Here is a 16,883-nt window from a genome sequence, read left to right as displayed (position 1 = left end):
TTATCTGGAGCGAAGGCAGATGTAGAGGTATTTTGTTGTCTTAAAAACAATATGGGGAATTACATCACTTGCGTACTATATGAAACAGATGGAAAATACTGAAGAAGCAAACTCAATTGGTCTCTCATCTCTGAATTCAGAGACTGTGAAACGCACACAGAAACACAGTGGAGAATTCAAAAGTTCAGGCATACCAGAGAGTGGCAAAAAGTAACGCTGAGCTTAATGTATTGCCTAGTACAGCCCCTGGTTACTGACCTTTGCTGCTCTTAATAAATTGTGTGTAAGTGTGTTTTGATGTGTGTAGCGCTGTGCCAAAGAGCTGGCTGGAGAGTATGTCCACTCTTAAACTGTGGAACTTGTTTTGTCCACTCTTAAACTGTGGAACTTGTTTTGTTTTGTGTTTTTTCTCTCTTCGATAAAAACGTGCTCAAAGTTAAATTAGCTAGCCATACCTCTCGCACTGTCTAAATAAAATCTCAGCATCAAGATCTAGCTTGATGTTTAGCACATAGTCTGAGTAGACTTCAAGGTCTATATTACATTGCTACCTTTTTAGTACTTTTTATTGTTCTGTTGACTGGCTCCTTGGTCATACTAATGCGGCAGAGGTGCCTAAGAGTGCATGCATGTATTCAGTGCAGTTCACTGCTTTAAGAGGTGAAGTCATGTAATGCTTCAGGTGACCAGTCATACTTTAGCACCTCAGTAATGGTGTACGTACAATGCTTAAACCCTGCCTTTGCTGAAACAAAGGTAGTTTCACAAGTTAGACCAGGCCACAGAAGAGCTCTGTGTTTTTAAAGCAGGAGGGGAGAAAAGCACAGAGAGAGGTACTTCTATTACTCTGTTTTACCTTCGTGCTCCCATCTTCTCCATTAGTCCTTTCTTCCATGTCAAAGTGTCTGTCATGCAGTACTGACCCAGGTCTTGCTCTCACCTGCTGGTTCAGGCTCTTTACCAACCTCTTCCATACCGGAACTCTGGAGGTGTGTGAAGATGCACAGACTTCGTACAGACTGCCTCCCGGCATCATGAGAGATCCCTGCATTTTATTCACTCTGCTAGTACTCCTCCTCCAGGCTGTAAGCTCTGTGAGTAAGAACTCTGCCTTGCTGAATTGTACTCATGATAAATGTTGTAGGAGGGAGATATTTTAAATAATGCTGGAGTAGAACTAAACAGAACTTCGTCTGGCTAATGTTGAGCATGAAGTGAAAAGAAACTGGTTTTGAGGGCTGAGCCTACTTCAGAGTCTGCCTAAATTAAAGCTCCTTTCATGTAGGAATCCAGATCCAAAAAGAGAAAACAATTTGAAGGTCGCTGTAAATGGGAAAGGGAGGAGGAAACACACTAGCCTGCTAGTAAGTTCAGTGGCCTGCAGGTTTGTCCACAGGTGTTCCTTAGCTGTACTGCAATGTGGCAGGTGCTGGTGCATCTTAAGGGAAGCATTGAGAAGTGAAATGAGAAATGTTGTGAAAAGCAGTGCTTCAAACCAGGCAGTGCTTTAAATCTTAAAAAAATAACCTTTAGAATTTTATCAAATTATTTTCCCCCAACATTAACTATCCATCTGATCTTGTTCTCTGTAAAGCTTGACACAATTCACTGCCCTAGATGACTGGTCCCCTTAGAACAAAAATTAAACCTGCAGTTAGGTACGTATTTAAACAACTGTAAAAACAAGTGGATGCATTAAAAATTAGCAGAGGCCAGATCGCTGCTTTTTATTACTTCAGACAGGGGGAACTGAAACCATGTAGGCCTAACCTAAAGTAGTTCTACCAGACAAGAAGCAAACTTCTTGCAAATACCGCAAAGCTTGAGGCCATGCAAAGTTGATTCATTGAAACTTGTATATAAGTGCACCTCAAAGCCAAGTACAGGTTGAATAGGCTAGTATTAGGCTGAAGCTTTGTAGCAAGAGACTAGTTTAGAACTCCGTGAAGGCTTTCATCATATTTGCTCTCTTTATGAAATGAAAACTGCATTTTTTCAGCTGTTGTCTTTGTTCCCACAGAAGTCTCTCTCTAATTCTACCACTAGTGACCATTTCCAGGCACATGACAATGCTTTGCCTGCAGAGTTTCCCTCTTGAATTATGCAAGGAGAGAATTTAGACTTGAGAACAGCATTTGCCAGCTGTTTTCCATTGGGGTTGAATACTGAGTGCAGCAACTAGTTGTGTAAGTAAGTGAACTAATAGTAAGTATGTCTTTAACAGAGTCACTAGAGGACTGTTCAACATGACTCATCTTGTCTTTAAGTACTGTGTTATTCATAGTAAATTCATTTTAAATAAGGTACTACATCATCTTAGACCATGTAAAATACAAAAAATGCAGATAATATCTAGAAACAATATAAAAATAATATATTAAAAATGCAGAGTAGCAGGAAGTCATGTAGACCGTATTTTAAAAGATGTCCCTAAATCGATAAGATCAAGGACAGCTCTTCCAGGTTCTGTGAAGCAACTGTGCCTCACAGCCACTGCAATTTAGTCACCTATTTCCTATGCAAATTTACCTTTTTTATTTTTTTTCTCCTTTGGTAAGAAACCATGCATAAGACTTTAAACTCAAGTTGCAGAACAGAACAAACCCACTGTGCTCCTTCACTAGCTGTAGATCATCTACACTTGAAGAACATAGGCTTGTCCTAAAGCCTAACGCAGCCTGATACAGTAGGCTGAAGTGAGAATGACCCACAGAATTGAGCAGTCCGTTCACCCTGGAGTTACTAGGATACCACTCTCATTTTTGCCCGAGTTATGTGATTCTCCAAATTGCATTATAAAGTAGTATCACCGTTTTTCTTTTAATGTGTACTCCCTTGAACAGGCTTGGAAGGGCATGTCCCAGACTACATGAAAGCAATATAAAGAGACCTATCAGCAGGAACCCCTGAGTCGCTTCTCCCCTCTTATCTAAGCAATTCAGGTGTTTACATCAACTATTTTTTTTTCCAATGGTAAATGCAAATGTGTTACTCATTTTTTTATGAGGGTAGCTTGCCTCTTTCCGTTGGAGCCATTATAATTCTGGGTCCCATAAATCCTTACATGGTACAAAATGCCAAAGCGTTAAGAAGAGTTTTATATGAGGCAGGTTTATCTAAAGTCCCTTTTCCAGTCAAAACCTTTAATAATTGTACAAGACAAAAACTTTGTAAATCCACTTGAGACCTAGCCACAAAAATATATTGGTGTCGTCTTTGTTGAAAGCTGTAATTGTATTTACTGGAATAAGAAACAGAATTAAGGAAAAATCAGTGACAGTCTGGACAACCAAGTAAATAAATTTGCTCTTGATATTAAAGACTGAAAATAGGCCTCCCATCTTCTGAGCTTACGGAAACGATTCCTCGTTACCTCCTTAATGCCTGCTGTTCTTCACTTTCAGTAGAGCAGAATTTGTCCTATGATGGGAGCAATGCTGATTTACAAAAATCATAGTGAGGGATTCAAGTTCTATATAATCCTCAGTTTGACTTCAATGCCCGATTTCCAGCTTTCACTGACCGGTAAGCAGAGTCAACTAATACACATCTCCAAGCTTTTCACAGCTTAACTATTTCAAGTTGCCTTCAACAAACTACTCACTAGAAGTGTGCGTGTGGTGGGAGGGTGTCACAACTGTATCTACTTCGACCAGAAAGCACGCTCAAACTCAGTTGGATTCAGTCTTTTTTAATAAATTAATGTCATTCAAAATACAGTGCCAGAACATGATGCAGCTGAACATGCTAGTAAGGTTTGTCATGAAGCACCTGTGTTCATGTTAGATTGGCGGCGCCCCGCTACTGCTAGTGGTTCCTGGGATTAATGCCAGAGCAGCACTAGTCATCTGCTCTCCTGCACACACAGCACAGGATATTCCTGAACGGTTTGCTTCCCCCCCCGAAGTAAAAAACCTGATAGCTAAGGGATATCTATACACAATCACACTACAGTAATGCTTGTTATTAAATTAACAGAAAATAAAGACCTGGTTAATCCACACTAAAACTTTGTTTTACAATGGAAAAATACATCAGCAGCAGGAAGTAATATACATGAGCCAATGTTACTGTAATACAGAATGTGGAGACATTTACCGATTAAAGCTCCACATAGACCCGCACTATGAGGGCTGACAATTCCTATTGCAAGCCCAGCAACTTAAGTCCACACCTGGTAAACTACCAGCTGCTTGGAAGACCTGTATTCTAAATAGACAGGTATAAGTTAGTGAAAATAGAATACATGCACCTAATAATACAGCTTGACTGAACCTGCAGTCATTTTGCCCTGCATGTTGCCATACAATGGAAGATCTACCCTTCCTACCACAGGTAGATCCATGGGATTTGTTTCTTTTCCTTTTAATGGCATTACTATACCAACATGGATATTTATTAGTATTTATTAAGGAAGTGCAGCACAGTCCTTTAATTAGGCCACACTGACAATTGTAGAACTAGCACTTAAGTAGAATATCCAGAAGTAGTTCAAATATAACTGGAAGATACTTTCAAAGAGAGTTGTGACATCATCCTAGAAACAGTAACTACTTTTTTTCTGAAGCTAATTTTCCTGAACCAAGACTTCATATAGCTAGAAATTAATCCTTTAGACAAGTCAGATGCTTAAGCTCATGATATACATATACGTTTCTCAATTATCAGATAATAGTATTTCAGATTATGGAAGCGTATCATCTGCTCATTTCACTGATTCATACTGAATGGCGGCAAGTGTTAGGTAGGGCATAGAAATACAACTCACGAAAGACAGGTTTGACATTTCTGTTTCCAGACCTGTTCTTTCACAGCCATCTATTTATTTCAAGATAACCGAGCACAGAACCAGTTGTGCAGTCTAATTTGGGAGCTATACAGGTGGTAAAGTAACCATCTCCCCATCCAGCTCAAATTCATCAGCTCCATCTGGTGAGAAGAGATACGTTGGAGGTTTCCATGGGGACTCTTCAAGGCAAGATGGATACAGCTTTCCTACAGTGCACCGGAAGTCTTTCCCCAAGTCCCACAGCACACGTTCCGATATGTGCTGTCTTAGAAACCAGCGATCGAGTTCCAGGTCATACTGATAGGTGGCATACTTCGCTCTCTCATTCATGTGGGTTTCTCGTATAAAGACGCATAAAGAATTAGAGATGACGACAGCTCTAACGCATGGGTCAGAATACCGCTTGGCAGGGATATTGGCTGCCATTCTCCATTCATTTTTATTCACATCATAGATTTCCACAGTTACGGAAGACCCATCTACAGTACTGCTTGGGAGTCTTATACCAGAATTGCTGGCAATATGCAGTCCTCCGATATAGAATATTTTATCGCCAAAAGCAGCGGCTGAAGCAAAACATCTACTTGTTTGCCGCATAGCCATTTCTACCCAAGCATCTGACCTGGGAAAATAACAGTACATCAGGTTGTGTGCCATTACATAAATGCAGTTGTGAACTGCTACTGCTGTGCTCCATTGCCAGGCGCAAGGCAATGGGCTTACCATGGTCCACTCGTCTTTCTCAGTATCGTATCTCTCCACAGTTCTCCTGTTGAGTTCTCCACCAACGCTATCTCCTCCGATTGCATAGATGTATCCTTCACAGCAGACCAGGGATGGCTTTATACGAACAAAGAGCATCGGTGTCTTTGGAAACCAAGTGTTTTGCTGTGCATCAAACCAGTAAAAGCAATTCACAGTTCTGAAGGCAGCCTGGAGTTTACTGCTTTTACTGTGATTGGTTTTCGTGTTTTTCAGAGGAACTTGCCCACCTGCTATATAGATGTCATTATCAGGAGTTACAAGCGTCCCAACCTTATGCAAGTCAGCAGGAGGGTTGCAGAGTTTGTAAACTTTTTCTGCCTGGGGGCTATAACAGACAGAAGAATAAAGACTACCGGGGTTTTCAGCAGCAGCTTCAATGAATATCATCATCTCCTCTTTTGTCATACCAAGTCTGGGCTTGAAGAACTTGGGCATCGATTTGTACAGTCCTTGCACCACCACCGATTTATCGTTAGGTGGTAAGCCTTGAAACCAGGCTCTCTGTGTTACTTCTGAAAGTGCATCGATTCGGATTTGGCTAAGAACAGAGGACAAATACTGCGATCGCGATTCTGTGTTGTACTCCAGCCATAACATAGCAGCTTCACGAACTGTCTCCTCCTTTTCCACATTTAAATTGTCACTGCTTAAAATATCTATCAGTAGATCATGTGACAGTTGCATGAAAGCCTCCTGGTGGTACACTGCTGTGAACTTGTGCTCTACCATTCTTTTAGCGCTCTGTTTTAACTCTTCACAGCTGAAGAGATCAGCAAAACTTAAGAGACGCACACAATTTTCCGCGTTAATTTTTTTGATTAAGTATTCTCTACACCGTTGTAACACATCATCTACCTGTAATGCAAAGAAGACACACTAAGTATTAGTGCTTACAATCTATTCCTTCACGTACCGGCAGCAGGTAAAAGTACCTGCATTTAGTGTTCAACACCAGAGTTTAGGCCTGGCATACTAGATATACACAAAAATACAGCAGTGACTTACTCAACTGATTGATACAGATCACATACATCACACGATTATGTCTGCTTGAGAAACTAATCATCTAAACATTAGAAGTGCACTGTTTTACTTCCACCCTCCATAGGGTCCATAAAGCAAGGAGGGATGGGTACACGGAACATAGCTGGCAAGCAACTGCTGTCTATACTGAGCAAACTGAACAAGAATATTTTGAAATGACTAAACAGAAAAGACTATTTAACAAGATAAAGACAAAACGGTTCACAGATTAGAAGCAGTTATTTCATACTCAAAATAAAACATTCCTACCTGTAAGAAGCAGGCAGTTTCATAAAGCTGTTCTACCGTGCTGTCGCTTATTGCCAAGTTACCCGTGTATGCATAAGTGATGATAATTTGTAAAGTGGCTGCATCCACATTCCTCAGGTGTACGTGTGTTTGTTTACTTTCACTTAGCCCGCTCATGAACATGGCTCTGAAGAGAAATACACATATTAAGACAAGGACCAACAGTAAGTACAGTAATCTTAGTCACTTATCACCTGTAACCCTTCAGTGATTACACTCCAAAAGGTGAACAGTCTTTTTGGTTGCCTCTTTGCAGGTGTTTAGTATTTACCTTAGGCTACCATCTAGTATTTAAGATAAAGCACGTGTACAAAACATTCAAGAAGTACCATCACTGCCTTCTGTAGACATACTTCATATTTATACAAACTGTTTTATCTTAATCAGCAGAGAACTCTAATGATTTGAGTTTTAATGATGAAATTTAAAACCTTTTCTATGTCAGGTGATAATACGAGGGAAGAAACATCCTCCAGAAAATACTGTTGAAACATATACAGATAGATTTTAGGTTCTAAAACAAGAACAGCAGATTTATGCAATGGATTGAGCTTAGTCATATCAAAAAGCATGCTCCTCTGGGAGGAGGAGAAAGTTAGCTCAGAAAAAGGAACAAGCACTAGCACTCCATGAAGCATTTCTTATATACCATTCATAATAATATGCAGTAAACGTCAAGTTTGTAGACAAAAAAAAAAAAAATCAATGACAGAAAAAACTATCAGACTTTGTCTGGGGAAAAATACAAACTCCATGTATTTCCATTACACCTTCCTGAAAAAGTAGAAAGGCAATTTAATGGGGAACATTGATTTTAAGAGCTTTATATTAATTCAGGTTTGGTATTTATGGTTTTATTGAAAATTCAGCACAAGGCTCTTTATATTTATTTGGGGCTTTTTAGGAAACCAGATATGAGACAAGTTAGAAGGGACGGTGGGGGCACCCTACAGCCCTGCCTTCAGCTGGAGAGGTGAAGGGGATATGGAGATACACTCCCGAAGCAAAGCCATTCCAAGAAGCACCTAATACAGAGACAGTGCCCCACCACTGTTCCCTCCTGCCCCATCCCCATCTCTCTGTCTTCCTCTAAGCTCCTTAACTCAGGGCAACTTGCATTTTAGGAGGGATCACTGACTGGCCAAGTGAGTATCAACTTGCCATGCAGCTTTGTAGAGGTAAGCAAGACAGTACGAGCACCAGCAGAGACTCCTCTTCATAGAAAGGAAGAGGAGGTAGCTGTTGGAGAATCTGGCTCTAGTGCATGCTTACACACTGCTGAGCGGCCTGCGCTGGAGCTGGGCTGCTGCAGCACAGCGTTCAAGCACAAAGACGGAAGGTGAGCTGGCTGCAGTCGTACACAACAGCAGGATCACGCTAAGATGCTTTTCTGTTCTTCCCCCTCTCCCCACAGCCTCCTTCAAGGCTATCAATTTTTCATAATAAAGCTAAATTTAGGAAGCTGAGCATCTTTTTGTAAACCAAAGTAGAGAAGAAAAACAGAATGTGACAAAACCACAAGCTTGATACTTTTAACCAGTGCCAAAACCTCATTCCATGAATAATAAACAAACACATATGAATAAGAGATCTGACTGCATATTCTAATGCAGCACACTGCGTGGACTCGTGACAGCTTTCCAACCTTATGATTAGCCACCCACATTAAATCTGGCCACATTTCCAGGGGCTGTTATTTTATAGACTGTTGGAACTATGTCATCTGCAGAAGGCCAACGGCAATAATCATTATCTAGTCATGACACAATACTCATTGCTAAAAATTGTACCAGACTCATCTGAGATGAAAAAATTAACACAAAAACCAGCAGCAACAAAAACTTAGGTGAAATAATAAATTAACCCTTGAAAAGTTCCCTGCATTAGAAGTTATTCTCTACATGATATTCTATATGAGAAAGCAGACAAAACACAAAAAATACTTTAGAAGCGTTCCGTATAGTGAGCCCATCTCAACGAGCAGACAGAATTTGCAAGCCTTCCCTTGAATAAATGGGAAAGAAAAAGTCCACAATGCATCAGGAAAGTAAAACATGCATGGATGTCACCAAGGCTAGTTTCAAGCTTCAGAATTCCTTCCAGACAGGCAGATTAATTACACTGTGTTGCCAACAAAAAATGATTAATCACTGCAGAAAATTCATGGTGCCTCATCTTCTAGGACTTACTATCCGCAAAAAGTAGTAGCACTCGACGTATCTTATTAATAAAAACTTTTCAAAAGACAAAAAACAGGACACCTGGGAAGCAGGAGCTACTGAATTAAAAATTGCAACAGCATCTCAGTGCAGGGGGGGGAAACAAAACCAAGCCACCCACACACAAAAAAACCTGTTGCATTGCAGCAAGACTCTCGGGCAAGAGAAGAGTTTCTGGCTTCTTCGCTGAGCAGAGAAAAACCAATTATTCAGAAAATGAAGCCATGAACTTGCACACCAATCCCTACTTCTAGCAGAGGCTTCTGCTAAGAAACTACAGCTAATAAACATGACAATGGAACTCCCATAGCCAAGTCTCAATAATCCCTTGTTACCCTACCTTGGGAAATAAAAAAAGATTAAATATTTAAAGATTAAGTATGAAGAATAAGAAATTTACTAATTATTCAGACTCGCTTAACTCCCTAAAGAAAACGAACCATCACAAGTGTGATTTCCCCACCACCACCACTTACTGTAAAAACTACAGTACCTATCCAGAGTAAGTCACAAGATGCTGGAAAATTTATTTTACTCTTTTGGTGTTGGCAAGTAATGATATTTAGGTTTTTTTACTTACTTCGCTGATCTTTAAAACTCTCTGCAACACATTAATTGTTAATCAATTAAGTAATATTACACTCAAAAACAGGTATCAGATTTTCTAGAATTAACAGATCCTGCTTTGAATACTTACCTGAAATACGAGCTGCATGTTGCAAGAACCATCTTATGGCAGGGAAATTCAGTGCCCTCAACAATCAACACTATGTCAGTTAGCAACTGCTGTTCATAAAAGAATTTTAACTGCTCCAGCAAGGATACAGCATACTCGGTATTTATCTGCCTCTCGTCCTGGGTAGACATGACTGTATTCCATTAATATCTCCAGGACCAGAGAGAAAAGTCAAGATCTTTTTGCCAGAGAAAGGTCAGTTGAACGTTTCTGAAGTAACCAGAGAAGAAATGGCAGGTGGTCTGTAGCCTTGAGAAGCGATACTGATAAAAAAAGGCAGCGTTATCTTGGACTGCTGAATCAATGTTTCAGACTTTGACCTACTATTAGGTCATCATGCTTTGACTTGATGTCACAATCTGTTCAGAGACTTTCAAGAGTGTCTGCAGAGCTCCTGTTGAGATCTATGATGCAGCAAATGAATGAGCAAAAGCGAAGTCTGAGGTAGATTTCGTGGTAACATCTCGTGATCAGTGGCTGCACTTGAGTGACTGAAAGCAGGAAAATAAAATTAACTTACACATTAGCAGTTTTTCAAAAACCTTTCATAGTTACCCCTTAAAAGTAATTGTCTAACAAACTTATTTCTAAATTAGTACTTAGTTACTTGCACAAAAACTCGTTGAGAAAAAAATTAAACAACAAAAGTATCGAAGAGAAATAAAAAGCAGAAGAGTTTGTACATTAATTCTCATCAAGACCTAGACTCACGAATTAAGATAATTTACTTTGTCAACACAGCTTCTAAGGCTGGAGAGTTAAAATGAGGTTCAGTAAGACCTTACTCCTCTTCCAAGGATTACCCAGTTTTCCCTCTGAGAACACCTGTGCATTTCCTTCAACCATGGATAAGATAGCCACATTTTTTTCATTTCCATATTAAACAGCTGCTTTTTCTACTTCTGTGTTTTTGTCTACTTAAAGCTTATCAATACCAGGCCACTAAACATGTAAATGCAGCTTCTTCAACATTCCATCATTTTCCAACTAAACTCTCAACATCATCATCAACCCATTTATTTCACCTTTGGCATTCTACTAGCAAACAAGCAGAACCGGAGCTAAGGATTAAAACACCTAACATCCTATATTCCCAATGCTTATTTGATTCATCTTCTCTGCACAGAATGGCTTCACCTATTAACATTTCATATTCCACTTTTTTTCCTTCTCAGTCATTTCCATACAGCCAGGTAAGCATGACTGCTGCAGACAAGAGAAAAGAAAAATAAGGAGATACTAGAAGCAAAGGGATGCTGGAATAGCAGGGGTCAAAGCACTTGAAGCGGTTATAAAGCAATGACCACAGGCTACCAAAGTCTGTTTTCTTGTTTGGACATTTCTCCTCCTCTTAAAAATGGGGTCAGGTCTTATCTTATCTTCCATGTGAACACAGAAACATAAGTAACAATGGGATAGTTGTGACAGTAAAATCACCATCATAAAGGATACCAGAGTACCACATCTATCAAATACGTCCAGATTTATTTAATCTTGCGCTGTTTTTTCACATCCCAAAATCGAGGAATAACCAGGGACATGTTTGTCTAATGTCCAAGACATCACTATCATTATAGTTCACGATGAACGGTGAAAGCAGAAGTACCTTACTTGAAACAACATACTTTAAGTTCCATCAAAAAATACACGATTTAGTGTAAGATGAAGGCTGTAGAAATACCTGCCAGCCATATCAAAGATCTGCTATTTCAAGAGAGCCCCGCCTGTAATACAATTCAAAGACAGCTGTCTTTTAACATTCACTCAAAACAGATATGCTTAATTAATGCCACTTTAATTACTACTAATTTAGTGTCACTGATCCTTTTCAGTGAAGAAATACACACAAACAGGAATCTCAAACTCCTAGTTTTCACTGGTTGTTTAACTGGAAAACAGTCAAAATAGTCAAACCCAATGTTCACTGTTTGTTCAGGTGAAGCCAGTTAATTAAGAAAAACAGAAAAGGTGTTAATATTTGGGGGAGGGAGAAGAAGAGACTACTATCTGCTATAACAACAGATATTAGCATAAGTCTTGCCTTCAGGCCTTCACATTTCAGGTGCAGTTAACCACTGAAGTCACTAAACCACAAGTATATCAAGGACATACAAAGACATTGCTCATCTAAAGCAATGACCTTCTGCTTCAAGTCACAGCTTCTCTTCACCAAATTAGTATGCATCCTATCTCTGTATCACTGACCACTATCCTGGTTATCCGATAACCGCTTAACATGCAACCTAATCCACTGACAGATTTTGCACTGAACTTTAAATGGCTACAGAGACACGCAGACTTCCTAAGTGTGTTAGGCCCACAGAAATAAATAGCTCATGGCTCTGCTGGTATCCCGGGTCTCTCTACAGCATTGTTTTTCCTGGCTTAGGAGTAAAGTTTCAAGAACAATACAAGCCGGTGGATTAAGCTCTGTTCGGGCAGAGCATCAGTAGTAGTAAGCTTTAGCAAAAGAAGCCATTGATATCCTAGCTTCCTATTCTGATGTAATTGTAAAGAATATAAATCTTCAGAAACAGGAAAAAAGAGCAAAACTAGTATGCACGGTTTTAGTCATTAGGTAACAGAACCAGTCAAGGATGCCACGGAGAAATTGATATACACCTGCTAGTAAGATTAAAGACATTTTTGGCAGCACACAGCCGACAGTCAATAACTGAAAAAGCAGACCTGTTTAACAGAAGAGCTGAAACTGTGAAATTAATTACTATAAATAGCTGGAACATTTGAGTATGACCCTCAGTAGCAGAAAAGATTGAGGAGATGACAGGAGTCTTGTTGCAGAACATTTATGTGATGTGAACCACCTTTGAACTGTAAGTTTACAAAGCTGGAGTCCTTGGTTTACAGCTGATCTGAAACCATCTCATTTCCGTGATGTGCTCCAGGGAGGTGCACATGGTAGGAACACGCTACGTACATGATTCCTGTTTTCCACATCCATACTGTGTTTTGCTGCCAGTGATAGCCATTTGCTAAAGAACAAAATTTTGTATTTGTCACAAAGTCAGGAGTCGCGTCCCATTCCCTTGTAACGGAACCATACTAAATACTCCTCAGGAGAACAATAAATAAATACATCAAGGATCTCTGAGTTTCTGGTCTAAAATTACCATCATTTATATTGTCATTTGCCCAAGAGAAGCGAATCTCTTCAAAACATTAGGATAAGTGGCGTAGGAACATCATTTTGTGCCTGGAAAGTCATCCCAGACTACCTACCTCTCTCCCGCCTCTCTGAAGAGTTCAAGACAATTTTAAAGGAGATGCTCTCCTCACTTTAGAGGCTGAAAAACTGAGGCACTGAAATAAGAATCAGCTTGTCCAAAGCCACACACTTGCCAAAGGAGAACTGTTAGAGGCTCACTTGTCCCCAGTCCCAACCTAACATCTCCCACTGCGCTGTGCTTGGTTGGCATACAGCTCTTAGATCTCAGCTAACTGAAAAACTATGAACTTGAAAAGATGTCTACGGATGCACTACAGCCTCCTGTAGTTCTCAACTACACAGCGGTGGACGTTTCTGATTTATGGATGAAAAGATCTATGGCTGAAGTTAGCTTAATATCCTGAACTGAAATTGACAGAATAAAAATAATTCTTGAATACAAGTTCTATGAATAAGACTTTCCCCTTCAACGATGTCACTGGAACGACCGTTTTGTTCTGGGTAACTTCTTGGAAGTCAGCTATCTAAAACAGGACTGGCAGGTAGCTGCTGGAAGGCCAGAGCGGTACTGGATTACAAACTAAACCAAATTATTACCGGGTGATCCAAAGTAACTCCCTATCAAGCTGGAGAGCAACATTAAGTAACAGGTTGATAAGAGGGTTTATTTTTAAGTAATTATTCCTTTTAGCTTAAGTAATTTTAATGAGGTGGCTTTTAACACTTCTTCATGTACTTCAAATCTGAATGAGACCATTCCAAAAATTAGTCATCAAATGTTAATGAGTTATGGGACAGGCTATTAATTGCCTTCCTTGAATCTGTTTATCTTCTGAGGTCAGACAAAGATTGATAAACAGAGATACATACTGCACCACACATACGGAAGTGTTAACTCTATACTTCAACGTGTAACATGGAGTAAGTATATTGAGTATTTCCAATTTAATTAGTAGGGAAAGGTATAAGATACATAGATATAATATTCTTCAACTGGACTAATTAAAAACAAAATTTGCTTTATTTTTTCCAAATTATAAGAAGGGCAAAACAGATATATAGACATGCAATTTTATTTTTTTTTTCAATATTTTGATACCAGGAAAAGAAATAAGTTCTTCTGAAAATCCCATTAAGAAGTCTGCCAGATTAGATGCCCGAGTTCCAGTAAAATTCTGGAAAACACAAAGATCTAAAAAAGTCTAACAGGTTCCTATCTGCATCTTCAGCCACTTAAATATCTCTTGAATTCTAACTTCACTAACTACAATTCACACTTCAATAAACCTGTATATTTGGAAGAAAAAGAAAAAAACAACCACCAAAACTTATTTCCCTGGACATTCAACTTATTTAATCTAGTTTTAACTAATAATAATAAAAAAGCTTTAAATACTACTTTTGTGCACTTTTAATCAAATTCCTATTTACATCCAAGGGCAGCTTCATACAAATCACAAGTAAAAACACATCTAAAGAAGTGAGTCACTCACTATTTTTAACATAATAAAATGGCAGAATTAAGAACTGAACAACCATAAGCCAAACTACACAAGCATTCATGTGTGTAGAGATAGCAATCCTCCCAGCTAGCAATCAAAGTATGAAGCTCAGGCACTTTAATACTTAGTTACTATTAAGGATATTCTGAGTTACAAATCAACATATTTCAAAATGATTATACCAATTAATAGCAAAGGAAATACAAGTACTAAAAACAATTAAAATCAATTATTTAAATCGATACATCTAGCCAACAGATCTCAAAGATAGGAAAGAAAGAAGAAAAAGGAGTTGGAAGCTCTAGAATCTTGAGTAATATATCAAATTTGCATCCTTGGCAGCAAAAGAGAAATAGGTAATTGATGAAGCAGTTACAGACTTGGAAGTTTTCCTCTCTTCTAAAGCCATCAAAGGTGTCTTTGATAGCACTGCAGTCCAGAAAACCGAGGACATCAAGGAGATTCTAATAAGGCAACAACATGAAGTTTCACAAAAAACAAGGACCCATTTATTCCTACAACGTTATCATCTTGAAAATTACTATTCACTTGGAAACTACTACTATTTTCCATACATATTATGCTTGGGAGGCGAGTTACAACTTTGAGGTAGGTGAGCTTTCTGAAACTACGCAGAAGCTAGAGACTAGAAGTGTCAGACTCCATGCTAACAACATGTTTGGTCACAATGCACTCCTCATTACCAGTTTCTTTCCTGTTTTTCTGCTCCTAAAGGAAGTTATACACTAAAGGAAATACCTGCTCAGAAATAAAACTAGCACAAGATAAACCAACAACTTAACTTGGCAACTGGCCTTCTACGCTGAGCACAGGTAGTTTCCATCCCCAAGGGCGTTTCTGTTTCTGTGGAAAGACTTGACCTGTTTTGGAAAATTAACCTTTGAAAAAAAAAAGTGGGCCATGGACGTCTCCAGTCAGATCCAGCCATATATCATGTATGTACAGAAAAGTGTTTTTTTCTTCTCTGAACTCTAGTATGTTAATGAAGCTAGTCTGTTTTATTTAACAACTTAAATTCCAGTTTACAAGTATACGTCACTCCCTTAAATATTCACTATGAGATATGATGATGTTCAACTATAAATTCAAGCATTCCTACATTAAGAAGTTAGATTTAATAATTAATGTAGCTTAACTAACCGTAAGTTAGTTCCTGAAAGGTTAAGAGTCTTATAATGGCTATCTTATTGGTGCATATAAAATTTATTCTCCCCCCCCCCCCCCCCAGCCACTAAGTTAAGGAAGAGGAATTTTAGGATTTGCACCAATTCTGGTCTGCTTCATAATCACATGACCAAAACAAAAAAGCCTGCCTCAAAAACAAAAACCCCAAACCAACAACCACCACCTGTCCAAAATGTAGTCAAAAAATACTAAATAAGCAGAAACATCCTTTCTTCCGCTTCTGTCTGTTCCTGCAAGATGCCAGTTACACAGCACCGAGTATAATGTGACCCTTTTACTCCCCACACAAAAGTAATTGGAAAAAAGGTGACACCTATACCCAGATCATGAGACTACGATTTACACATCTGAGTATATTAAATATTAAAAATTACCTATTTCTCCTAGTATATCTATGAGAAACCGAACTAAGTTGATCGTGTATTTTAATGATCTCCTAAATACATCGTCTTAACAAAATTCATGTAGATACAACAGCCCTAGGTGAGCTCACAACAGAGCACAGCCTTTCAAGTCCACTATGATCACAAAGTAATGTAGAAAGCCAAGCTGCGGCTTTGCAAGGAAACCTCTAAAAATGCAAATGCTAACTACAACACAAATCCATTTCTAAGTCATAATTAAAGTTATTTCAAAAGCAGCAGGTACCTATCCCATTCATAACAGAAATAATAGAAAAATCTTAGGCATGCAGATGGCTCACTTCAAAGGTATACTATGCATATATTTAGTCTACAAAAGTTCACTAAGAAATCTGACTCTTCAAATCCACATATATAAACGTTGAAACCCACCCTCGGTCGCTGCAGGTACTAATACTACATATACACACACAACTAGATGTACCAGCAAGGAAAGGTGGGCAATTACAAGAAACGGCAATGCCACCACAGTGCTGGTCTCCCGGAAGCCTTGACCGTGTCTGCCCCTTCAAGCATCACTGAGAAAAACCCACCGAAGTTGCAAACATCCCAACCTGCTCAGCCGAAGAGGAGCACTGAACGCTGGAAGCCCTACTGCCCACCCCATCACAGGCCTGAGTTTACTGTCGCCTCCTGCTCGCGGGACACAGCGACACGGTACTAGAGAGGGAACACGGTTTCCCCCCCCCCCCCACCCCCTCCCCCCCCCCCGCACACACCGCCCC

The 16,883-nt window shown here is 39.3% G+C and overlaps 1 protein-coding gene across 1 annotated transcript; it reads right to left on the bottom strand.

The window, feature by feature from the left end:
• Positions 1-3,675: 3,675 nt before the first annotated feature.
• On the bottom strand, positions 3,676-10,322 carry KBTBD2 (kelch repeat and BTB domain containing 2). The gene is made up of 3 exons (XM_009273478.1): positions 9,803-10,322; positions 6,848-7,013; positions 3,676-6,409 (listed from the first exon to the last, which is right to left on the bottom strand). Exons 1-3 carry the CDS (start codon positions 9,970-9,972, stop codon positions 4,874-4,876), a joined length of 1,872 nt encoding a protein of 623 aa, XP_009271753.1. The 5' UTR covers positions 9,973-10,322; the 3' UTR covers positions 3,676-4,873.
• Positions 10,323-16,883: the final 6,561 nt, after the last annotated feature.

This window comes from Aptenodytes forsteri, unplaced genomic scaffold (assembly GCF_000699145.1).
Source record: "Aptenodytes forsteri isolate BGI_AS27 unplaced genomic scaffold, ASM69914v1 Scaffold270, whole genome shotgun sequence".
In the NCBI taxonomy this organism is placed as follows: domain Eukaryota; kingdom Metazoa; phylum Chordata; class Aves; order Sphenisciformes; family Spheniscidae; genus Aptenodytes; species Aptenodytes forsteri.
This window is presented reverse-complemented; position numbering and strand designations above follow the sequence as displayed.